The sequence below is a fragment of the Podarcis tiliguerta genome, assembly GCF_965153285.1.
Source record: "Podarcis tiliguerta genome assembly, chromosome: 9".
Lineage (NCBI taxonomy): Eukaryota > Metazoa > Chordata > Lepidosauria > Squamata > Lacertidae > Podarcis > Podarcis tiliguerta.
In genome coordinates, this window is record NC_139542.1 from 29,749,208 (window position 1) to 29,774,526 (window position 25,319).

General features: G+C 40.8%; 1 protein-coding gene across 1 annotated transcript in view; it reads left to right on the forward strand.

Moving 5' to 3' along the window:
• Nucleotides 1-25,319, forward strand: part of FAT4 (FAT atypical cadherin 4) — a 138,721-nt gene that overhangs the window by 61,795 nt on the left and 51,607 nt on the right. Inside the window, exons 2-5 of the mRNA XM_083456913.1 lie at nt 12,077-12,208; nt 15,682-15,943; nt 17,572-17,922; nt 24,297-25,219. Of these exons, the coding sequence (XP_083313039.1) occupies nt 12,077-12,208; nt 15,682-15,943; nt 17,572-17,922; nt 24,297-25,219 (1,668 nt within the window). The remainder of the gene's footprint in view (nt 1-12,076; nt 12,209-15,681; nt 15,944-17,571; nt 17,923-24,296; nt 25,220-25,319) is intronic.

Consider the following 25,319-nt stretch of genomic DNA (forward strand, 5'->3'; position numbering starts at 1 on the left):
TCTTTTGGCTTTGCTTCTTTAGAGAAGACAACAACAATTGACTACTGGGTGTACAGATTTCACACAAGGAAAGTAGTGGTGAAGAACACAGGTTGAAGACATTTCAGGATGTATAAAAGGTATGGTACATTGAAGTGCCTGGGTCTATCAGCACTCCATGGAATGCCCCTGCAATTGCTGATGGGGGCATCTGAATAACAACATGTGACCCCGTTGTTAAAGCATCTGCACTGGCTGCTACAGCTGGGCCAGGTTCAAGGCCCTTGCATTAATTTGTAAAGCCCTGAATAGCTTAGGTCCAGGGTATCTCAGGAACTGCCAAAATCCTCAGTCACTGAGATCATCTGTAGAAATGTCACTCACTGGCTATTGCTTGAGGCTCATTTGACAGCAGCAAGTAATAGAGCTTTAATGTCATCAGTCCAGCCCTGTGGAATAATACTCTGCCAATAGAAATTCAGTAGGCTTCTTCTGTTTCAACTGCTGAAAACCTTTCTGTTCTGTCAGGTTTATGTGAGCAGTTCATAATACCTCGTTCCACAACGATTACCTGATTTCTTATTTAAACTTTTTAATATATGGTTTTTATTGTAACCTTTTTATATGGTTTTTATTGTACGGTTCTTTGTATAGTTGTGAACCACTTTGGTATTTTGTTGTTGTGAGTTAGCAGTATTTTCCATAAATAAAATAAAACAGCGCAAGTAATCATGCAACACTGCATACATCTAGAGCTAGATCAAGATGTTTGTGAGCAAAGTCTGATGTTCAACTTTAGGGGGGGGGCACTGAATTGGATTCAGAGTGTCCCTTCTGCAAAGGAAAGGGCTTCTTCCATTTGTGGAAGGGACAGTTGGAAAGGAGAGCTGATTTTGGCCAATTCCTCCTTCTACCTGCAGATCCCTGCATCATCTCTTTAATTGTTCTAGAAGGTTCCTCAATTTTCTGGAACAGATTTTCAGAAGCTACAGAGTTGTGCAAATGAAAGAAGGAATCAGTGAAAATAGTCTGCATCCTTTCTCCAGTGTGAGTGCTTGTGAGTGGAGATAGAATCGGCTCAAATGAATTCTGGACACCAATCTGTGTATGTGTGCTTGCAGATCAGATTTTGCAGTACACACCACCCCAGCCTCTTGCTATAATGCACATCATTTTGTGAAATTGGTCTTTTGGGGGGAGGCAAGGGGTGTAACAAGAACCCCACATGCACAGAAGGTGTTTTGGAAAATCAGGAATATCCATGTCACTCGGTCGACTTTTTGTTGATATCCCAGACTATGGAAAGCAGAGTCAAAAACTGCATGGAAAGAGAAGGCTTCTTTAAAAGGAAAAGCCTGTAAATATGCAAGAAACCATTTTGAAAAAGTATCTCTGTTAAACACTAGAAAGGTCATCCTGGTCAATCTGTTTCATCTGTTTCTTTTCACATCCATTATTGTAAATCTTTAGGAAGCACTTCAGAAGTGTGTAATGGAAATAACAGAGGAGAAAGGTTCTTTATAGAGGTGTTACAGTAAGAAGATGAGGGGTAGGGACACAGAGAGAGGTTCTGATGATTCACATCTTGTGTAATGTGGACTCTATAGTCTATCAACTTAGTCAAGTGATATACATACACAAAAGGAACATTTCCAATGGTTTTGACAGCTACCTAGCTTGATAAGATTAATCTAAAATAAATTCCTTTCTGGTCTTCATCTAACAGGCACCACTGAATGCACCAATAGCATGAAGTGACATCTATAAACCTAATTGCTCATTTATAAATTTACTGTTGGTGACATTTCTGCCCTTAAACTGCAACCTGGCTTCTCCCCCACCTAGAATGGTAATATGCATGCCTCTGAAATCCATATATTATTAAACAGTGATACATCTCATTTAGTTAAACATAAAGTTGTAAACTATATGATTCCCAAATGTATAAAATTCCAGTATTTTGTTCTTAACGTATCCTATGAAAAGGTGCTTGCCAAGCGTTTGTATCAGCCTGGCAGATGGCTAAAACAGATTTTAATGACTGAAGGTAATGCTAGCTGCAGAAAGTTTAATGCAGGCTTAAAGAAAAATCACCAGACTTTTCCGAAGGGAATGACACACTGTCTGTAAGACTAAAGTTCTGAGGCCTGGGTTATTCAGGTGTAAAGTGTAAAATTCACATGGGGATCCTTCTCCCTATTCTGTCCTGTGTTCAGTTGGTAGGGAAGCAGAAACCATTCATATATAACACCCTGAGGCACATTGAGGCATGCAGATCCCATGCAGCACCAATTTCACGACTTGGTAAAATTACCCTTAGGAAGAAGCTGCAAGCTACTCAGACCAAGTTCACAAGGACATCCTGTGAATGGTGACCACTGGAAAGCCACTTGAAATGGATGTGTATGTTGGCTCTCTGCCCTGGGTGAGTTGGTCATACTCAGACATCACCGCACACAAAACCATTTTTATTTTATTTTTTGTGTAGCACCGCAAACCACGTCAAATGTAGACTTACAAGAGAAATACAGACCACTGTCAGCTGGGACTGGGTCACCACTCAAGATTAGAACAAGTCAAAAACTGAGGCCACCGACCTAGGAGGTCTAGAAGATGAAAATTGCCTTCAGAATCCACATTTGCTAGTATGCTGTAAAATGTGAAGTGTCTACTTCATGGGTAGGCAAACTAAGTCCTGGGGTTATTTGTGGGGCATAGGAATTTGTTCATTTTCCCCCAAAAATATAGTCTGGCCCCCCACAAGGACTGAGGGACAATGGACCGGCCTCCTGCTGAAAAAGTTTGCTGACCCCTGGTACTTGCTTGGAGTGTCTGAGTTGATTTACTTCTATAGATCCCTACTCCTACCTTAATCATCACTGAAAGAATGGGAAAATTGACTTGACATAAGATCACTCTGAAATCAGTCTAGAATCACTATCATTTCCTGGTTTTGTACTAGCTTTTACAAACGCATATCTCCACTATGGATTGAAGGCTGAAGAAAGTCACCTGAACTGTAACTATGAGATCAGTTTCTCTTTCTCCACACCCCTAAGGTTTTGACAGGCTAGGATTCTTCCTCCTCTTTCATCCTGTATTTCCATTCCTGGGTGTAGCTGCTCTCATCATGTCTTGAGAGTGTGAGTAAGTGTGTTGTGCGTTTGTACAACTGTGAGAATGAGAGAATCAGGCCTCATCTGCACTATTTGTTTAAAGCAGCATCATAAAACTGTCATGGCTTCCCGCAGAGAATCCTGGGAACTGTAGTTTGTTAAGGCTGCTGATTCTCTAAGCGGTTTTACAGTCAATCCCTCTTCCAAGGGAACTCTGGAAACTGTAGCTCTGCAGGTAGAATAAGGGTATCCCAACAACTCTCAGCACACTTAAAGTACAGTTCCCAGGATGCTTTGCGGGGGGAGCAAGCCATGACTGTTTCAAGTGGTATGATACTGCTTCAAATGTATAGTACAGATAGGGATGTTGTTTGCCTGCATATGTGGTTGCATGTGTGTAAATTTGGGGAGGGGGATTTGTGTAAATAGTCACACCCACATTGGTACAGAGGTACCTCAGGTTACAGACGCTTCAGGTTACAGACTCCGCTAACCCAGAAATAGTACCTCGGATTAAGAACTTTGCTTCAGGGTGAGAACAGAAATCGTGCAGCAGCAGCAGCAGCGGGAAGCCCCATTAGCTAAAGTGGTGCTTCAGATTAAGAACAGTTTCAGGTTAAGAATGGACCTCCAGAACGAATTAAGTTCTTAACCCGAGGTACCTCTGTATTTGGCTCATGGAGGGGTGCCTGTCACTGCAGCCCTCAGTTCTCCTTCATCAAAAAAGTTGCTATCCCTATCTTAAAAGGTCAGCAAATGAGTTTAACAATTACTTAAGCTGTAATAGTTTCAAGGAAAGCTAAACAGGGCAATATGATTTCCTTTGAATTTGGGTGAGTGAAAAGGGGGAATGACTTATTCAGTTCCAGCTTTTCAAGCAGCATGGCAAGCGCACAAAGCACGACTCTTTATTATGTCACCACACACTCAGTGGGCTTTCGAAGGCATTTCTGTGTCAAGAGGAGAGCTAACCACTTCTTGTCCACACTACTGGGCTGTTCTTGCAATTCTTGGCCGACTGCCCAGTTTGTCTGTCATTCATCCTGCGTTTCTTCACCCTTGACAAGGAGTACTCTCAGGCCCCAGGAACACATGCCTCTGACTGCTAGGTGATACGTAGTGATTAATAGAAATAATCATCTTAATTTGTGAAAGAAAATCAATTGCCCTATACATGCAGAAGCCCCAGACAAGATGTACGCGAAAAACTTGTCTGCATTGCTGGTTCTTATGAAACTGGGACAGCGCTCAAGATTTATGTTTTGCCTTCCCCTTCCAGGCTTGCCCTGGAGTGGCTTAACTCGACACCCCAATAAATCTTTGCACAAACTGATTTGACAGAATATTTAGACTTATAAATGAGTTTGTTTCAATCAGGGGAGCCAGGCTGGGAAACACAAAGTGCATCTTTGTTTGGGAATTCGAGGCAGGAAGTATACATTGGGACAGAGGGCCTTAGATCAATCCATGGCTCTAGTGTTTATTTCATTAGACAATGTATCAGAATTCTCTTTAGCGCGCCTGAAAATGTACAGAGGGTGTGTTAGGATTAAGTGGTACAAATAGTGGTATCTAAGTGACTGACTATGTATACAGTAATGTTTATTCATCTGTTTCCGTGCAGTTTGAAAGGGATAAAATTTATCAGGCACATGCATTTCTTCACCCACTAATAATTTTGTTTCCCATGCCACAACAGTTAATGAATGTTTTTTTGGTGTGATGGATTTTCATGCAAAGAGATAAAACACTACAGTCTTTACTAAAAATAGCACTTGCCTGCCATCCATTCCCATGTACAAATAACAGTGGAACTGTTAGTATGCCCCTTCCTAAGCACACTTTGTAAGAATTTGCTTTCAACTCCTTTTTCCTGCTCTTTCACTGTAGTCGGATATGACAAGTCACAGTTTGGCCAAGTGTGCTCTAAGGTTTTACATCAGAACTGGAGAACCAATTACCGTGAGTGTTTTTGACTGGCAGAAATGTGCCACTGAACTCCCATTAGGCCTCTTGCTTTCCTGGATGAAAGACAGACTGTGGGTGTGTGCAGAAAATAGCCTACTGTACAATGATAAAAGTTATATCCATTGCTTGGCCCGCCTTTGCCTCTAGCCCTGCCTGCTGCTGGCACACGGCCCTCAAAAGGTGGCCCAGAAGGGAATATGGCCCTCAAGCTTATGAAGATTTGTCACCTCTAATGTAGGCGAAGGTGCCCCTCTAGGTCCTTTGACATGAAGCCATTGAGAGCTAAGATAAGCACAAGTATTGAATTTGGAAATGGGCCAGCAGCCAATGCAGTTGTTTCAGAAATGGCAGATATATTCCCTTTGACTGGTCCCTGCTGTATTTAGACTAACTGAAATTTTTCAAAGGCAGCCCCACTATGAAGATAGACATTCCCAGAGTGTTAATTTGTTGCAGGAAAAACAACAATGAAGAATATTGTGGCACCTTTTTGTAAATTAATTATGGCATTTGCTTCTGTGGACTAGAGTCCACTTCATCAGAGGCATGTTGTTATTGTGTGTGTGTGTGTGTGTGTTTGTTTGTTGATCACAGTTTATAATCCACTTCCAACAAACCATGCACATATACTTGTAAACTAAGGATGTCATTTCATTCAGCTATTGAGCTGGACTCAGGTTTCGTTGACTAATTTGTTAGTTTTGAAAGATGTCACGATACTCTTTGTTGAGATGTTGTTTGTGCTGGGGAAAAGAATGACTTGAGATGTGCTTAGTTTCTTTAGGGCAAAAGAGAAGCTTATTTGAATATCTTATGGGATATGACAGATTAATGTACGTGGTGAGGAAGAGAGCAAAAAGAATTCTAAAAATCAGTTGCCCACCATCACACTAGTTTCCTCTATGTTTTATTTTTAACGAAATGGTAGTGTGCAAATAAATATAAATATGGAATAAGGCATCTGGTGGCCTCTTTCTTCTTAGATCATATTCCTTCCGTAGCTCTCTGATGGGATATATGCACAAGGACACAGTGGTTAGTAGAAAGGATTATCAAATAGATGCTTGCCTTGCCAATGCAAACTATAATTGCCACATATAAGCTGGCTCAGCATTTTTGTGGCCTGCCTGTTTCCTTTCTTTTGCTAGGCAGTTAAAAAGATGTTGGAGGAAAAGAGTAGAAACAATGCTTTTTTCCTAAGGAGAGGATCTTTTCACCCTAAAATACTTGCCAATTATAAAAGAAATAAATCATTTTTAAATTGTTGTTGTTTAGGCGTTTAGTCATTTAGTCGTGTCCGACTCTTCATGATCCCATGAACCAGAGCATGCCAGTCACTCCTGTCTTCTACTGCCTCCCGCAGTTTGGTCAAACTCATGCTGGTAGCTTCGAGAACACTGTCCAACCATCTCATCCTCTGTTTTCCCTTTTACTTGTGCCCTCCATCTTTCCCAGCAGCAGGGTCTTTTCCAGGGAGTCTTCTCTTCTCATGAGGTGGCCCAAGTATTGGAGCCTCAGCTTCAGGATCTGTCCTTCCAGTGAGCACTCAGGGCTGATTTCCTTCAGAATGGATAGGTTTGATCTTCTTGCAGTCCATGGGACTCTCAAGAGTCTCCTCCAGCACCATAATTCAAAAACATCCATTCTTCGGCGATCAGCCTTCTTGTAGCCCTGTTCTTCTATTCCAGCATAAACAACAAAGAGTCTTGTGTCATGTTAAAGAACAACAGCAGAACCTTTTGTAGACTGCAGACCATCTCATGAGAGGCATGAAGCGTTCTCCTGAATTGCAGGCTTATATATTGCAGACACATGGTTGAAATTACTAACAGTAAGGTCAGAGGCAAACAAAATGCAGCAAAAGTACAGGCAGTGATAACTGTGGTCATTCACAATAGAGTTGCTGATAACACAGACATCCTGGCACTGGTAAGTCAATAAACAAATACAGAGTGAGATAAAACCCTTTGTCTTGATTTGTTCTGTAAGTGATAGCATTGAACTTCTTGATGTAATTCAACATATTTCAGGCTCCTTTTGAGGTTCCTGTGTTCCAGTATAGCCACCTTAAGGTCAGCCACAGAGTGGCCAGGGAGACAGAAATGTTCCCTCACTGCTTTTTGAATATTGCCATTTCTGATGTCTGATTGATGTCCATTTATTCTTTTGCATGGAGATTGGCTGGTTTGCCCTATGTAGAAAGGCATTGCTGGCAGATAATGTCTTATATCTCATTGGAAGATGGGCAAATGCACGAACCCCATATGTTGTATATGACATTATTAGGTCCTGGAATAGTGTTGCCAGGGTAGGCATGAGGACAGAGCTGACATCTGCCTTTGCTGCAGCGTCTAGTCTTTGTGTCTGTATCTCTGTTATTTGGCAATGTGTTGCTAGCCAATAGCTGTTTTGGGTTGGGAGGATGTCAATAAGCAAGAACAGTCCTCCCACCTAAAACCTGGGATAGGAAAGTGTCATTATTCAGACTGAGCTGTTGATCGTTGATGATATAGGTGTCAGTTGTTTCAGCTGTATGTGACAAGGGCTCTGTCATTTTTCCTCTTTCACATCTCTCCTGTAGCAGACTATTATTGAGTACAAGCCTGGCCTTGCTGGTCTCCCCCTTCCCCCCCCCCCCCAGTAAACTAAAATGCTAGAGCAATTGCAATTCAACACACTAAAATACTAGAATAATAGCAATTCATTATTTGAAGTCCCGTTCCAAAGATATTCTCTCAATTAACAATACATACTAATAAATGGGGGGGGGGGGTCCTTAGCTGCAGGAAGCCCTACTTCTGCACGCACTGTGCACACTTTTAAATTCCCCACTGTGTGGTTGCTGTGTGTTTTCTAGGGCCACAAACACCACAACACAGTTTTGTTGGTTGCCAACAGGCCCCCAGAATTGACAGCTAAAACAGGCACATGCAGGAGTGTAAATCCTAGGAGGAAAAAAGGTTGTGTCATTGTGGAAAAGAAAACAATAATGTGTGTTTTCTGGAAAAACTGAGGGATGCAATTTATATTCTCGAAAGATGAATTACATTAGTGTCGTCAAAATTTAATGACTATTTTGTATGTTTGTAATTCAGGGGTCTTAGGCTTCTTTGTGTTGTCTGAGAAGGTAACACAACTCTCACATTAATATTATGCAGTGTTTTAGTGTTAGATTCCAAGTGCTAAAATATCTGCAACAAACATCCAAAAAACGAAGCCATTCACATCTTTCAATTTTGTTTCGTTTAGTTTTCAAATAAACTTGCCATGTTCCTGAGTTTAAGTTGGGACTTCAGCATGTAATTTTACTGTTGTATTTTATGGAGTGCACAGAGTTTTCAGAATAACTTACACACCCATCTTGCTATTTCTTCCTTCCCTTCCTTTTCATCATTCCAAATGCTAGTTACAGAGCCTCTCTTTCCATTAATCCTCTGTGAGCTTCATGAATTTTCAGCATTTGTTCTCCCTGGTAACATAGCATCTTATGCAGGTTGCACAGCTACCTTAAAACAATAGCTAGATAGATGTTTACAAAGGACAGCTGCCAGTTGCACATTGTGAATTTGGGTTCTGGTGGTAAAATGTCAGCTTGTAGCTGAAACACAAGCTGTGTGTGATATATATGGTATTAATAAATAAACTGCAGAGCTTCGCAGCTGCAGTACCTTGAAACGGGATCTGGTGAAATGTAATAGTTTTGGTAGCACGACTGCTTGCTCTAGCTGTGCTCGTTTAAGGGCCAAGACTTGATTGGCAGCTCTGGCATATAGCAGTCATTCATCTTTGCTTTTCTAATGACCTTAGAATGGTTGTTGTCGATGTGTTAAAATTAATTATTACAACGCTGCAGCGTTTTTCTTCTCTCCCTGCCCGCCCTCCCCCCCCCCTCAGGAAACCTCTTGGGCGGTTTAATTCTTTGAAAATTAAACTCTTAAGCTGTTTAATTCTAGAGTTTGTGCTTGGGATGCTGTATCAGCAATGTGTATGCTAATTCTTATGTTGAGAAGCTTTAAAATGCAGCTACAGAAAACTCCAGGTGCAAATTTGGCATAGGAGGGACAGGCTTGAGGAGACCATGATTTACATCTTTGTAATTAGTTCGTGCTCAGTTCATTTACTCTCAGAGAAAGGGATTTTCCATGCCTTCTTCTAAAACGGATTAGTCCCAGAAGATACCATTAAAAGGTCCTTCGTGGAATTGGCATCTAGAAGGCTTTGTTTTGTGATGGGGTTGGGTAGAGAGGGAGAGGGTTGAGCTGCAGGTGAACTAGAAATGTGAACAGCCAGTAGGAAGTGCTGCTATTGAGCAGTTGGTAGAGGTGCAAGGAAATGTGTATATGCATAACACAAATAAGGGAGTGTCTATTAATATGTACCTCAAAATTGAGTTGATGCCCAGTGGCATCACCCTACATGTGTATGCAAAGGTAAAGGTAAAGGGACCCCTGACCATTAGGTCCAGTCGTGACGGACTCTGGGGTTGCGGCGCTCATCTCTCTTTATTGGCCGAGGGAGCCAGCGTACAGCTTCCAGGTCATGTGGCCAGCACGACTAAGCCGCTTCTGGTGAACCAGAGCAGCACACGGAAACGCCGTTTACCTTCCTGCCAGAGCGGTACCTATTTATCTACTTGCACTTGGACGTGCTTTCGAACTGCTAGGTTGGCAGGAGCAGGGACTGAACACTGGGAGCTCATCCCGTCGCGGGGATTCGAACCGCCGACCTTCTGATAGGCAAGTCCTAGGCTCTGTGGTTTAACCCACAGCGCCACCCACATCCTATGTGTATCTAGGCCATACATATTTGGTATCATAGCTTCTATCATGGGAAGGTACAACCTGAGTGAGATACAACATGGGCCAAGTTAGTTCCAGCAGCTCAGCTCCACACACGTACCTCTGAGGCCCTTCGTGGGAGCTGTTGGCAACTGCCAACCAGAGAAGGTCTACCTCCATCACAAGCTGAGTGAGTTGAAGTTGCTTGGCCCTGTTCAGAGAAGTGATCCAGTGGACTCTGCTGCCTTGTAGGCACAGGCTGAAGGGTGACACCAGAAAAGACCAAGGATGAAAAAAGGAAATGCCACCTGAATTATCCTGGCACCAGAGGAACACCATGATTTCTGTTATTGATTTTTATTATGTGAATCTTTTGTAAGCCACTTTGAAAGCTTCTCAGGGCTATAAAGCAGGTTATAAGCATTCAAGCTAAACAACCAAAACATAAACAGGTGGGGGATTTATAAAATCCTACTTCCTGCCTTCATATATTTTGATATATAGCACATCCATGCCATACATTTAAAGCATCGTCATATGACTTTAAACAGTTTTGGCCTCTCCCAAAGAACCATGGAGACTGTAGTTTGTTAAGGGTGCTGAGATTTATTCGGAGACCCCTATTCCCACCATAGAGTGACTAGATGGCAGGAGAGATATTGATTATTAAACTACTCTGTCAAGTGTATGAGGGGAATACACTTAACAACTCTCAGCACCCTTAAGAAACTTCCCAGGATTCTTTGTGGAAACTATGAGCCATAAATTTCAAAGTTGCATAATAGTGCTTTAATTGTATAGTTTGTATATTTTAATTGTATAGTTTGCATTGTATTAGAGTTCGGGCAAGCATCACATAATTTATTTTCCCACTGAGCTTCTTTCTATTCATTAAATTCTTACTACCCTCATTCGGTTGAGATTTGATTTAATTCTCCATTTCAAAAAATATATATGCCAAAATGTGTTGGATTTTGGCTTTCCTGATCAAAGAAGCTGGGTATTGTAATGCATTGTCATATCCCCCAAAGAGTGGGAGATATGCAAATTTGTTGGATGAACAACACAAGTTTCAAAAAGATATTTGTGCTGGTTTTTATACTTGGATTATTTCCATCCATCTTTCTGAAACCAGAAATCTCTTGTCAATAGTGATGAAGTGGGTTGCTGAAGACAATGACGTTTCTGTCTGTCAATCCGCTTATCTCTTTTGACTTTTAAGTTGCCCCTCGCTCTTCCCGCCCCCCCCCCTTTTCCAGCCCTGCTAAACAATCAGCTATCTAATGTTTGCTGAAGGCAGCTCTGCCCCCCAAGTATGCCATTATCTCCTTGGTGGTCTTCACGTTTTGGTGACCACTTATTGGTCCAGGCCTTCTGGGAATCCTTTGCTTTCACTATAGATAGAAACCATCTGTTGCCTGTCTTTTCTTTATTGGGAGATTATTAGTATGTGTCTACCTAGCAGTGGAACTCTAAGCTCTTGGCTTTTTAAACGCAGCATCGGCAAGCCCATGAGAACTAAACAATCTTGCTTACACAGGAGAAGGAGTAAACAGCTTTGGCAAATAATTTCAGACGCTGCCATTAGTGTTTGTAAAAGATATAAACAGAACTTGTGAAAAATAAAATGTGTTTGGGTTTAAGCAGCATGGAAAGGGAGAGGGGGAGATTGAAAGAGATGTTACAACAACTTGCTTCCAATATTGACTTTTTTATATTAAAAAGCGCTAACTCTCTCATACAAAGAAGGGCAAATCAGAACTCTTTTTTAATGCTAAAAGTTGCACTCTTTCTTTCTGGCTGTTGGACATGCCAATAAGTAAACATTTCAGGGAGAATTTTACACCACCTCATCTTTATGTCAAGCAGCATTTAATGGTTGAATGATCCCGTGCCCCGAGTCTTGGCAGCTATCCTCTGGGGTCCAAATTTTAGGGATTACATTGACAGTCAGTCAGTGGACCATGTCCAACATAAACTAGACTAGGACCATTTAAAATCAGTTACTATCAACAAGTCAAATTAGCTTTATGTAGGTTACAGGCTTTTTCTCGGAAGATTTCAAAACAATGTGGAATTTTAACCATCACGGGACTTTTTCTCTCGTTTGTGTTTTCAGAAAAGTTCCTGAAACATCAGATATCGCACTGCTTACCTGATTCAATGTAAAGTTAAACAACTCGCACTACTTATATTTAATAAATGAATCACGAGCTTTCCCCCTTTCCTTCCTAGGTGGAAATAACTCTTCAAGATGTCAATGACAACCCACCAGTGTTCCCTACAGATATGCTTGATCTGACTGTAGAAGAAAATATTGGAGATGGTTCTAAAATAATGCAGCTGACAGCTATGGATGCTGACGAGGTAGGATATTATTGCTTCTTTGAAGGGTAGCAGGACACTTCTGTCACAACAATGTTGTTAGGCATAGATTTCCAGCCTTGTTTCTACTCCACCCACTGATTTTTGCCTGGAAGATGGTGGCCTGGAGTGGAAAAATGCAAGCGTTTAATTTTTTTATGTGAGTTGAGACTGCCCATTCTATCTCTGCGCGCCTGATTCCAGGACTTTTCAGAACCCCATGTGGTCTCTTGTTCTCAGAGACTCCCCTAGTGGGGACCTTACTTAAATTAGTTTGATTGCCCTCATCCATCACAGGGCATCACTTGCTTTGCATTATTTAACATACAATGTTTTCTCTCCTGTGTGTCTGTCCTCTACTTTCTATTTTCTAGTCTCTCGTCTTGCCTATCTTTCATCCACCCCCTCTCTTCCTTTAGTAGAGTTTCTGTTCCTGTTTTCCTGCTCCTTCTTTCTGCTGGGAGATGGTTCAAACTCTCCCACATGACAGCCTTTTAACAGTTGCCGGATGCCCCCTCTCTCTTCTCAACATGTGGTACACCTGAACAGCTCCTCTTCTGGTCTCAAGAGAGCCAGTGTGGTGTAGTGGTTAAGAGCGGTAGTCTCGTAATCTGGGGAACCAGGTTCGCGTCTCCGCTCCTCCACATGCAGCTGCTGGGTGACCTTGGGCTAGTCACGTTTCTTTGAAGTCTCTCAGTCCCACTCACCTCACTGAGTTTGTCGTGGGGGAGGAAGGGAAAGGAGAATGTTAGCTTTGAGACTCCTTAGGGATAAAGCGGAATATCAAATCCAAACTCTTCTTCTACATACTGGGGGCCACACAGAGACCAACCCCACCTGCTACAGCCCCCTCAGATAGATTCATGACATTTTGCAGAAATGTGTGAGGTGGCAGATTCCTAAACATTGGAGAGCCACATTGGAGGTTTAAGGAACCATCCACCTCTGTACAGATTTCTTCCTTTTCTCTGTGTCTGCCTTGCATGGCATGATTTTATTTATTTATATCTCTTGCCCTCTTCAGACATTGTCCCCTCATGTTCTTTTTTGACACAGGATCTGAGTGCTGCATCTTGATGTTCATACAAGTAGCTTGACCACCTATAGTGCACATACATTCGTTTGCAATAAGGTTTCCACATGTCCCAGAGTTCCAAATCGTATGGAAATCTTCATGCATCCAGCTGTATCTGTGAAAGCTATGTCACAGCAGTCATTTATGCTAATTGCATAGTCACCAGTGGCAGGGCTATCCAGCATGTCCAAAGTCGAGTAATTTGACAGTTATTAATGCCTGAAGGAAGTTTCTGTCACTGTGTCTATCTCCAAGAAAGCCTCTAAGCTTCAGTAGAGTGTTAGAAATCTGTGACATACAAAAACCTCTACTTGAAATCTGTAGTGACATGTTTTAAAAAGTGTGCATGCCAAATGACGAGACTAGGTTAAGGCTTCTTTGAAACCCATTGCCTAAACGTGTAAAAGACTGTTTCATATGACAGAATTTGATTGCTGCATTTGGCTAATCTTCAACTTAATGGGATCAAGGTGGTCACTATTTTGCAATCTGCACAGAAGGTGTAACATTTTCTCTAGTGCCATGGGATGAATATTAATGATAGCTATGATATCTCACAGCACAGTACTACTGTACTTCAAATGTGTTGACAGGAAGTTTCTAGATTTTCTTCTTACTTGCCTAATTTATAGTATTTGCTCCTTACCCACAGCAGCAGTTATGGTAGAAGAGTCTATAGCTGAGTCACATTGTTGTAAAAATGAAGTCTCACACTTGGATGATAAAGAATGTAACACTTGAGTAATATAAGATTATTATTGAAAGAATCTGTTCAAACATTTTAATTATACTGTTACGAGTAAGTGTTCTACACACTGCACAGACATTGAGTATGAAAGTAATACTGTGGAATATATCCCCTGAGTAGGCAAGGAAGTAAGACTACAGTGAATTTTTGTTCACAGAAATGTGGAGGCAAAAGAAGGGTTTTCCGAGTCAAAAATTTCTCAAACCCCTTGCTTCTCTTTTTATGTGTCATCTCCTGCCTTTTCACAACTACTGCACAGTGCATTTTTTTTTAAAAAAACGAATTTCTTCCTGAGAGAATTGCAGCCTATCAAGGATCATGTAGAAAATGTTACTTAGCCACACATCCAGTTGCATTGGTCAACATAACACAGTCAATCACAGTAAAAACTAGATGCACTATCTCACTCTGATAAGGCTTGATGATATCATCACATTGACAAATTTGCTTGACTACATGGCTTTGAAGTCCATTCAGAGTGAGAGCAGTGCTCCCTGCTATACCATTGAACAGATGAACATTTTGTTTTTTTCATAGTCTTGTGAATCACCAGAATGAGGAGGTATGTTTTACAAGACAATATTTGGTATTAAACACAACCCTCTGCTATCCAGAAAAGTTCATATGGGTATACGATTTCCTCAAGACTTAGCTCAGCTCTGACCTGTCCTACCCCAGCTAGGCTCCAAGTTCCGCCAAAAGCAAGCTGCAGCTATAGCATCATCATCATCATCATCATCATCACTTTTAATTTGTATACCGTCTTTCTAATTTACAATACCCAAGATGGTTTACAAGCTGAAGAAACAAAGAATTTGCACCATATAACAATGTAATCCAATACAAAAATGTGATAATAAAACATAACTTTAAAATAGGTAACTTATATCAAATAAAATAATATTCAACAATCCATTAGAATAGTATAGACTAATATTAAATACCAGCATATAAAAATTAAACAGAAATCCACTCTTAACGATTATTTAAAAAAATATTCTAAACTATGATCAATAAAACAAAGGCAAGTCACAGTGCATAAAATAATACAATGCAAATGGAGAAGCAGAGACTGGGTGGGGAAATGCAAGTGGAAGAAAGCCTTGCCTGGTGAAGTCTCTCCCCTCACAGTTTTTCCTTAACTATCATCTCTTAACCAGGTGCTATAGTGGAGTGGGGTGAAGAACTGGTTCCCCCACTCCCATAGGATGGGTAAGAAGGGCTGCCCACCGGTCAGTCACCTGACAACACAACATCACATGGCCCATTTTTGCAGAGTGCTGGGTACAGAAGGGGCACAGCAGTATATTTCTCTTTTATATGATCAGCACCAGTGCAAGTAAATACATCAGGAATGACAGATTGCTGCAAAAAATGTTTATTTGGCAAGGGAATCTTTTCAGTGGGGGAGCCTCGAGGGACATTATAGGGAGATTCCAATCTTAGCTCTTTGTATTCTAACTTTTCTGTTTACTTTTTAATATAAAAGTGATATGATCAGCTCATCATTCCAAATGCATGGTTTACTTACTGACTGACTTACTTGAAAATTTCTTTAAAATTTGTAATCAAATTCTTAGAATCAGCGCAAAAGCTTACTGTTAATCTGGATGAAAATATAATGCCCTTTAACCTTTTCTTGTCACTGTTTAGGGTGCAAATGCTCTGGTAACTTACACCATCATCAGTGGTGCAGACGACAGCTTCCATATCGATCCAGAATCGGGAGAGTTGATAGCCACCAAGCGTTTGGACCGAGAACGCCGTTCTAAATATTCTCTGCTAGTTCGTGCTGATGATGGCCTGCAGTCTTCAGATATGAGAATAAACATTACTATTAGTGATGTTAATGATCATATACCCAAGTTCTCCAAACCTTGCTATTCCTTTGACATACCAGAAGATACCACTCCAGGTGAATAGTAGATGTCATTACTGTCCTTATCATTCCTGCTTCCTTGTGCTTTTAACAGCTGTAATAACTCAGACTTCTTTGGAAATATTATGTTCTTGTGCGGGTTCAGCAAATTTAATACCAGTTAAATAACGAACGACATTAAAAGGGCCAGGTATCTAGGCTTCACTGATTTGTGCATCAATTCTATGCTTATGTTTTTGTTTACTGCACACTATGGACTCGCTGCCCTTGTCCCATAAAACTCTTAAATTGCTACTACAATTACTACAATTTGAGGTTGTCACTCTCAGAAGAGATAGGTAAATATATGCACATTATTATCCAAAAGTTAGCTTGAACTAGCCCAGATTTCTCTTTTCCAAGCTTGTACAGGGGGAGGAGCGAGAATAAGTTCACTAGATTCCCTCTGTTTCTTTTTATTTAAAAAAAAAATATTATTTGACTGGCATAACAGAATTTAGAATGAGTGAAAACACATTCGATATCTGAAGCACTATATAATATTCTGTTTCAAGTATGAAGAGAAATTCAAAACCAGCAAGTATAGTGATTAGCTGCTGACCATTTAAAACATCTCACTATGTATTAGGAGCTCTTGACACACCTATGCATAAGAGGCTGCAAAAGGAGGTTACGTTATCTCTTTGAAAAAGTTATAAATGTGAAATTATACTCTCAGAGGTCTATGAGGAAATAGGGTAGTACACCATATTGAAACATGGTCGTTCCTTAAAAGAGTTTTACTGGACTTATCTGGAACTCCATTTTCCCATTAAGAACATAACTGTATCATGCTTTTTTCCAAGGAGGAAAGAAAAGTTCAACTTCAGTTAAAATTTTGCTGGGCAGAAATTTTGGTTTGAATATATATTCAATGGTTTTGTTCTCGCATAACACTAAACTATGGATTATTAAAGCATTACCCTTCCAACTCTACAGTTCTATGATTCTTTGACATAGTATGGGTTGCTGGCAATGAACAAACTATAGTTAAGCTGCTGTGCAGAGTTCACAAATCACACCAAGGCTTAATGTGCTGTGTGAACCTTGCCTAGTGGTTTAACAAGGATTTGTTTCCTACCAGCAAACCACAAACTGAAACAATGGTTAGTTGTTGACTACAAACCATGGTTTGTTTTAACTGTGGTTTGGCATTATGTGTGATATCAGCACTGTTCCTTAACCATGGTTTGTTTGACCACCCAAGCCCAGAAGCTCACCAAACTATAAAAAGCTATGAGGCAGGAGCAGCTGGAAAAGAAAGAAATTTATGGAAAAACAAACTGTGGCTTGTTTGATCACTTGTAGCAAACTCGCCATTTGTTGAAGAAACCATGGCTCAGTGTTATGTGTGAACCAGGCCTGGGTATATTCTGAGTGTATATTTTCTCCCCCCCCCCCGGCTTTTTTTAAAAAATAAGGTGATCATGTGTCCAACTTTATGGATTTGATTCTTTACAAATCCTGTTAAACTGATGAGTAGGATACAAATGCTCTTAAATAAACTATCATTTAAATACTGTTCATGGATATGTTGGCACACACTTATAATAATGGATAGCAGGACACGTATTTTCTCTGACATGAACCATTTTGGTTTTTCCACCCTCCTAATTCATCTCTAGGTTCTTTAGTGGCAGCCATCTTAGCGACAGATGAAGATTCAGGTGTGAATGGAGAAATCACGTACACTGTGAGTGAAGACGATGGAGATGGAACATTTTTCCTCAACCCAGTCACTGGAGTTTTTAACTTAACTTGTATGTTGGACTATGAAGTGCAGCAATATTACATTCTTTCTGTTCGTGCAGAAGATGGTGGTGGGCAATCCTCCACTGTGAGGGCTTATTTCAACATACTCGATGTAAATGATAATTCACCAGTATTCAGCATGGCATCATATAGCACATCTTTGATGGAGAACCAACCTCCAGGATCTACTATCCTTATTTTCAATGTTACTGATGCAGATGATGGTATGTATTTTCCCATTTTTTAAATGTGTGCATTTGGGAGTATATTTGCACATTTATTCTTTTTTATTATTAATTAGTTTTTATGCATTTTCCATTTGCCCTGTTTACACATCATAATTCACCATCAAACATAGCTTCTATACCGACCTCCCAACCTAGCCTCCCATGGCCTTCTTGGTAGTCCTAACGATGCTGCATATTAGTTTAATAATCCACCCTACTTTTCCCCTTTTTATCCCCCATTGTATTTAACTGTTGTTCATAGGATCGCCCCTACTTGTAGATTAATTTTCGTAACGTATTTTTTATTATTATTATTTTAAAGTCACATTTGCCCTTTGTCTTTCTTTCTTGATCCCTTAATTTGCACATTTAATTTTGTACCTTACTACCATATGAGTATTATCTCTCATAAGGGGTTAAAGAACAGCAATTATTATAAAGATATAAATAAATATATTACAAACCTTATAATCAACATCACCCTAAGTAGCATCTGAAATAAATATCAAATAGTTTTGTTTCACTCACTAAGTAAATGGTAAGGGAGGGTAGATGAAACTTTTTGAGGATTCAGTCTGCAATCCTATACATAGGTAAAGGTAGGCAAAGAGACCCCTGACCATTAGGTCCAATCGTGACCAACTCTGGGGTTGCGGCACTCATCTCGCTTTATGGCCAGCATGTGGCCAGCATGACTAAGCCGCTTCTGGCGAACCAGAGCAGTGCACGGAAACGCCGGTTACCTTCCCGCCGGAGCGGTACCTATTTATCTACCTGCACTTTGACATGCTTTCGAACTGCTAGGTTGGCAGGAGCAGGGACCAAGCAACGGGAGCTCACCCTGTTGTGTGAATTCAAACCACTGACCTTCTGATCAGCAAGTCCTAGGCTCTGTGGTTTCACCCACAGCGCCACCCGCGTCCCTATACATACTTAACTAGGATTAAATCCGCTGAACTCATTATATTTGAGTAGATGTACCTAGACCATTGGGACGCGGGTGGCGCTGTGGGTAAAACCTCAGTGCCTAGGACTTGCCGATCGTCAGGTTCGGCGGTTCGAATCCCCACGGTGGGGTGAGCTCCCGTTGCTCGGTCCCAGTGCCTGCCAACCTAGCGGTTCGAAAGCACCCCCGGGTGCAAGTAGATAAATAGGGACCGCTTACTAGCGGGAAGGTAAACGGCATTTCCGTGTGCTGCGCTGGCTTGCCAGATGCGGCTTTATCATGCTGGCCACATGACCCGGAAGTGTCTTCGGACAGCGCTGGCCCCCGGCCTCTTAAGCAAGATGGGCGCGCAACCCCAGAGTCGGACACGACTGGCCCGTACGGGCAGGGGTACCTTTACCTTTACTTTACCTAGACCATTATGTCAATCAGAGCATTCATTTAAAAATGCTAGCCTGATCACTTTCCATTTCAAAGAAGAACATAAGAAGAGCCTTCTTGCCCATCGGGTCCAGCATGCTGTTCTCACAGTGGCCACCCACCTGTGTAGAGAAATTCTGCAAGCAGGACCTGAGCATAGCAGCATTCTCCTCTCCTGCTGTTTGTAGCAACTGGCATTCAGAAGCATGACAGTGGAAATTACCTTATAACTCTCTCTGACAATTGGATTTGAGACTTACTTTGTCAGCTCAAATGTGTTATTATTGCATGATATTATTAAAGTGGGCCATTGGAACATGTAGGAGATACATGGTGTTGCTACAGAGCATAGACCATGCGATATTCAGCGTGAGCAGTGTTTTTTTCTAGGAAAAAAGGTGCAGGAATGCTGCCCTGTCCCTCCTGCTTCTGCGCCAGCCAAAGACGCAGGGCTGCTCTGTGAACTCTGTGAGCTCCCTGTGCGTCAGCTCTGCAATCTGCCCTGTCCCTTCTGTTTGCACACGCAAGCCTGAGAGACAGGGCAGGTTGCAGAGCTGACACACAGGGAGGCTTCTTCCCTGTTAGACCAGGAGGCTGAAGAGCCTCATTAAATCCCCGCTGCACCTCTGGCTCGTGAAAAGACCCTCTCCAGTGCCCATAAAGGATGTCCTCTTCATGCTCCAGGGATAGTCTTCTCATGAGCCAAAGGCATGGTGTGGGAAGAGGTGCTGGAAGGTGTATTCCTGCTGAAAAGAAGCCCTGAGTGTGACCAACTTTCTTCAGGTTACAGTCATACCTCATGTTACGTCTGCTTCATGTTATGTTCTTTCAGGTTACGTCCCACGGCGACCTGGAAGTACCAGGAAGGGTTACTTCCGGGTTTTGCCACTCATGCATGTGTAGAAGCTCAAAATTATGTCACGCGCATGCACAGAAGCAGCGAATCGCAACCCACGCATGCGCAGACGCACCTCTGCGGGCATTTATAGTCTTTACCCAATACAGTGAACAGGCCTCTGGAATGGATCCCGTTCACAACCAGACGTACCACTGTATTGGGTAAAGACTGTAAATGCCCTCTAATTTCAGTATTCAATATACAGTGGTACCTTTGTTTACGAACTTAATTCGTTCCGGAGGTCCATTCTTAACCTGAAACTGTTCTTAACCTGAGGTACCACTTTAGCTAATGGGGCCTCCCGCTGCCACATGATTTCTGTTCTCATCCTGAGGTAAAGTTCTTAACCTGAGGTACTACTTCCAGGTTAGTGGAGTCTGTAACCCGAAGTGTTTGTAACCCAAGGTGTTTGTAACCCGAGGTACCACTGTATTTACACTGATAAGAATTCATATAAAGTATCTTATCGGTATAATTATTTTGAAGATATATTATGGAAATTGTTGAGACTTAATTTAGGCAAGGATTGCCTTCTTCCACTGATTTCAATGGAACAAGCATGGCTAATTTTGTCAATATAATGCCAATGTTTTCCTGTAAATGGATCAAAAGCTTACCCATGTCTCAACAAATACCCCAGAAAACATAATCCAGCTGTACTTTGAAACTTCATTCTCCTTAAGACATTGTCTGTTTCTGCATGTTCCAAGAATGAATCTAGAAACAACAGATTGGCAGGATTCTGGCAAATTTCCTGTTTTTCCACAGTATAAACAATGATGAAGATGGAAGGAGAGTTCAGATGCTAAATATCCAGTGTCATTTCCTGTTTAACACACCCTCTGAAAACAATAGTTATTAACTTAAGTTTTGGATTTTTTTTGGCATTCTATGAACAAAATGAACATCAAAGAAAATTAACTATAACTTTCAAATCCTGAACAAATAAATGATATTTCTTATTGTTTGATCCACTTTAAAGTTTAATTGCAAAGCAGCTTTAAAACCCAGCATTGCAAACTTTTATTGTATGGCCAGGAGCTGATGCCAAAATATGGGGAAATGCTTATTGTGAAAATAATATCAGTTAACCTACGAGATGTAATTTGACAATAATTGAAAGAAGGCTGCTTATTGTCTTGGATTGTAAAATTCAAACCAATTTCAAACATAATCTGATGTAAATATATGAATGTTTTATACTGAGACCATCAGTCCATCTAGTTCATTCTTTTGTGCTGTGATTGGCAGGTTCTTGTTTAGAATTTGGGTGCCTGAGAATTTCTGAGGGTAGCTGTATTTCTGTTCTTGTATTAGATTGAGTAATGTCAATTAGCTGTTTTCTAATAGAGTGCAAACAAAATTGAATGCCTTCCCCATCCGTACTTTCAGCCAGGGCTGTGGTGAAATCCATTCCCCAATAATTCATTGGTGGTGATGAAAATGGAGATGTTTTGTTTATTCAGGGTGTTTTTGGAACCAATATTGATGACCTGCATTTACCATTGGTGGCTAGAAACATTAAAAGTAGAAGAAAAATTTATGTTCTATGGTGGCAGCAGAGCTCCTCATAATGGTAGCCAGAAGCTGGCCACAGTATCATATTTTATGTTATTCAAGTCTCCTTTTCTATCTACACCCTTTTTCAGGTTCCTCTCTGCTTTGCCCTCTTCCTAATATTCTGCCTGTAAGATTTTAATCCCAGTTAAATTGACAACTTTCCTTTTCCTCACAGTAACTGGACTGAAAACTGTTATAAGTTCCCTGAGCAACTAAACATTTCAAGATATCACACGAGCTCAGTTGATAAATGTGAAAGACTTCAGTGTCATGACTCCAATTCAGTATTGATTCCAAAATTGTTGTCTTGCTTCTGTAGTCTTATTTTTTCCTATTTAAATCAGTTGAAAAATTGCTACCAGCTAATAAATTACCAGTTATTAAATATGGTATTCCCCCTTCAATTTCTGGCTTATATACCCCCCCCCCCTGTATCAATGCATTTTTTTCTGTAGAGAGCTCTGCTAAAGTGTAAGGTAAATATAGGATCAAGTTTTCTTTTAGGTCTGGCATAAAATGTATGCAGAATGTTATTTAATACATCATCTATATATATACACTAAAATGAAATAGCATCTTTTCAGTTTTAGAATAATAAATAGCCATGATTGATTCACTGAATATTACAGGGCTTAATTTATCCCCTAAGAACCTCAGATTGCTACTGAGAAGTGTTAGCATAAAGAATAAAGCAATTGACTGTATCAATAACTAATATCAAGTTTTACAAAAAGTGGAAAAAAGACTGTTGAGGAAGGGCTTGATGGAAAATGAAAGCCATTAAATGCAAACCTCAATCTTTATGACCAATTAGTCAGATAAAATTTCCACATTATTTATTTAGCGCTGTAAGGTCTCAGCCATTAATGGAGAGACATGAGAAAGTGATAGATGTTGGTTTGACTTTATAATGAATAATACAAACAGAACGGGTTTTGGGTTTTTAAACTGTCACCATATATTTCCCAGCGTATAGCACGCTTAGAGCTGCTTACCAGCTTTTGGTGCAATGTTTTGCTGAGTTAGGCTCCTTAAATTCCAATGAAGTAAGGATGCATGGTATTTTTGTCAGTGCATGAAATATATAGAAACCTAAGAAACACAGGAAACTTGTCTCATACTGAGTTAGGTGGCTGGTTCATAAAACTCCTTATTAGCTGTACCAGTGGTAAGGGAACTCTGGATTCTGGGCTAGCCTTGTCCCACCAGGATTCTAATTTTGTCCATGAACTATTTTAGTGAAACTACACCTGTCTGTCAATCAGATGACTCCCTTGATGTCAGGTGGTTCACTGGGCATGGTTAGTCCCTGAAGATGAGAGTATTTAACCCCTGTCCCTGCCAGCTGATGGGCAGTGAGATAAATCCTGTTGGGCACTGCCTCTCCCCCACTAGGAAACTTCAACAGCTGGAGAAGACCACACACCTGACAGTTTGCCTGTGTGGGTGAAAAATATCTGGGCAAAATGGTACCCAACCCTTGGTCTGCACTGACTGGCAATGATTCTCCATGGCTTCTGACAGGAGTCTTTCTTAGCCTGAGAATTGTTTTGCTTGTAATGCATGAGCTCTGCCACCGAGTTATAGTTTTTCCTGCTCTCAGTTGCCATTAACCAAAACTCTGCTCACCATTCTAATCTTGTCTGCCTAATAACTGTTCTTCCTCTAAATGGGAACTTTTTAAAAGGAACTGGTACCCCTCTCCCCAATGTATATTGTATTTTTTTTTATTCAGCTTTCTATTCAAATTGTACCTCTCTATTCAATGAATCAAGAAGCAGTTCTCAATAGATCACTCCCTCATGAGCTATAGACTTAAACTTGCTAGTGCCAGGAAAAGGATTACCAATTCAGCTGCCAGTGTAGCATGTTGTGTCACACCATGGACAGTGAATGTTAACAGAACCTAATATTTTATACAGAAGATTAAGTTAGAATATTTCAGCCTTGTGACTGAGAATTGCAACACAGCACCTCATCGGATTAATCAGTTATCATTGTGGAAACTCTTTATTGTCTGCTGAACAACAATCCTACATCTAAATCAGTATTTGTTAACAAGTAGGAAAGTTTATATATCCCATATAAAGCAATGTTTGCTGATCTTCAGCTGAATTTTAACCATCTCTTCTTTAATAGGAACTGGTAAGCCCCAGCTGCTCCAGAGCAAAATCAGGTTTGGTGGTATGATACTGACTTTCAGCATACAAGATCTTGTGCAAAGGCACTGTCACAGTGATAAATCAATGACTTCTCATCTTTTAAAGCAATTGCGTGCATATTCCAAATGGTCCTGGTAATATACCAATGACAAGTGCAGGGATCATCTTCTAGCTGTATGCATGTTGTCTCTGCTTTCAAACATTGCACTAAGCACACTGATGTTCACATGGTGCAGCAAACACAACCCCATTTCTCCATGTAAGTGGTGGTAGCAGTTGAAGGATGCTATTGCTTATGCAACGTTCAGGATAACTAACATGCTTTATGTCCTTAATGACTAAAAGTGGTTAAATCTCTCTTCTTTCTGTTTCTTTCGGTTTTCAGGTTCTAACTCACAATTGTCCTACAGCATTACTTCTGGAGATAGCCAAAGCCAATTTAACATTGACAAAAATGGGATTCTAAGCATCAGGAAGCCTTTGGACCGTGAAAGCCAATCTTTCTACAGTCTTATTGTTCAAGTCCATGATATGGCTCCTCTTCCAGCCTCCAGATACACAAGCACAGCACAAGTATCTATCATTCTGCTAGATGTGAATGACAACCCTCCGAGTTTTATCTCTCCTAAGCTGACCTACATCCCAGAAAATACCCCTATTGACACCATTGTTTTCAAAGCCCAAGCAACTGACCCAGACAGTGGTCCAAACAGCTACATTGAGTACAATCTACTAAATCCTTTGAGAAACAAATTCAGTATTGGTACAATTGATGGAGAAGTAAGGCTCACTGGAGAACTGGACAGAGAGACAGTTTCTAATTACACCTTGACTGTAGTTGCCATGGACAAAGGTCAGCCACCTCTTTCTTCATCTACTGATGTAGTTGTGATAGTCCTTGACATCAATGATAACAATCCCGTCTTTGCTCAACAATTATACAAAGTTGAGATTGCGGAAAATATTCTAACTGGGACAGACGTGGTTCAGGTGGTTGCTGCAGACGGAGACAAGGGCTCCAATGGGCAAGTTCGCTATTCCATCATCAGTGGAAATACTAACAATGTGTTTCGGATTGACTCCGTCACAGGGGTAATAACAGTAGCTAAACCTTTGAACCGAGAGAAGACGCCTTCTTATGCATTAACAGTTCAGTCAGCTGATCGTGGAAGTAGCCCGCGGATTGATACCACTACAGTCAGCATTATTCTGAGGGATGTAAATGATTGTATTCCTACATTTGAACTCTCTCCCTATTCTGTAAATGTCCCAGAAAACTTGGAAACGTTACCAAAGGTCATTCTCCAGGTTAGTATGTGTGAGAAAGTAATAAATAGTGCATAATAGGCAACACCTTCATAATCAGAGTAACCTGTTGTTGGATGTCAGCCGTCAATTTTGTATTATG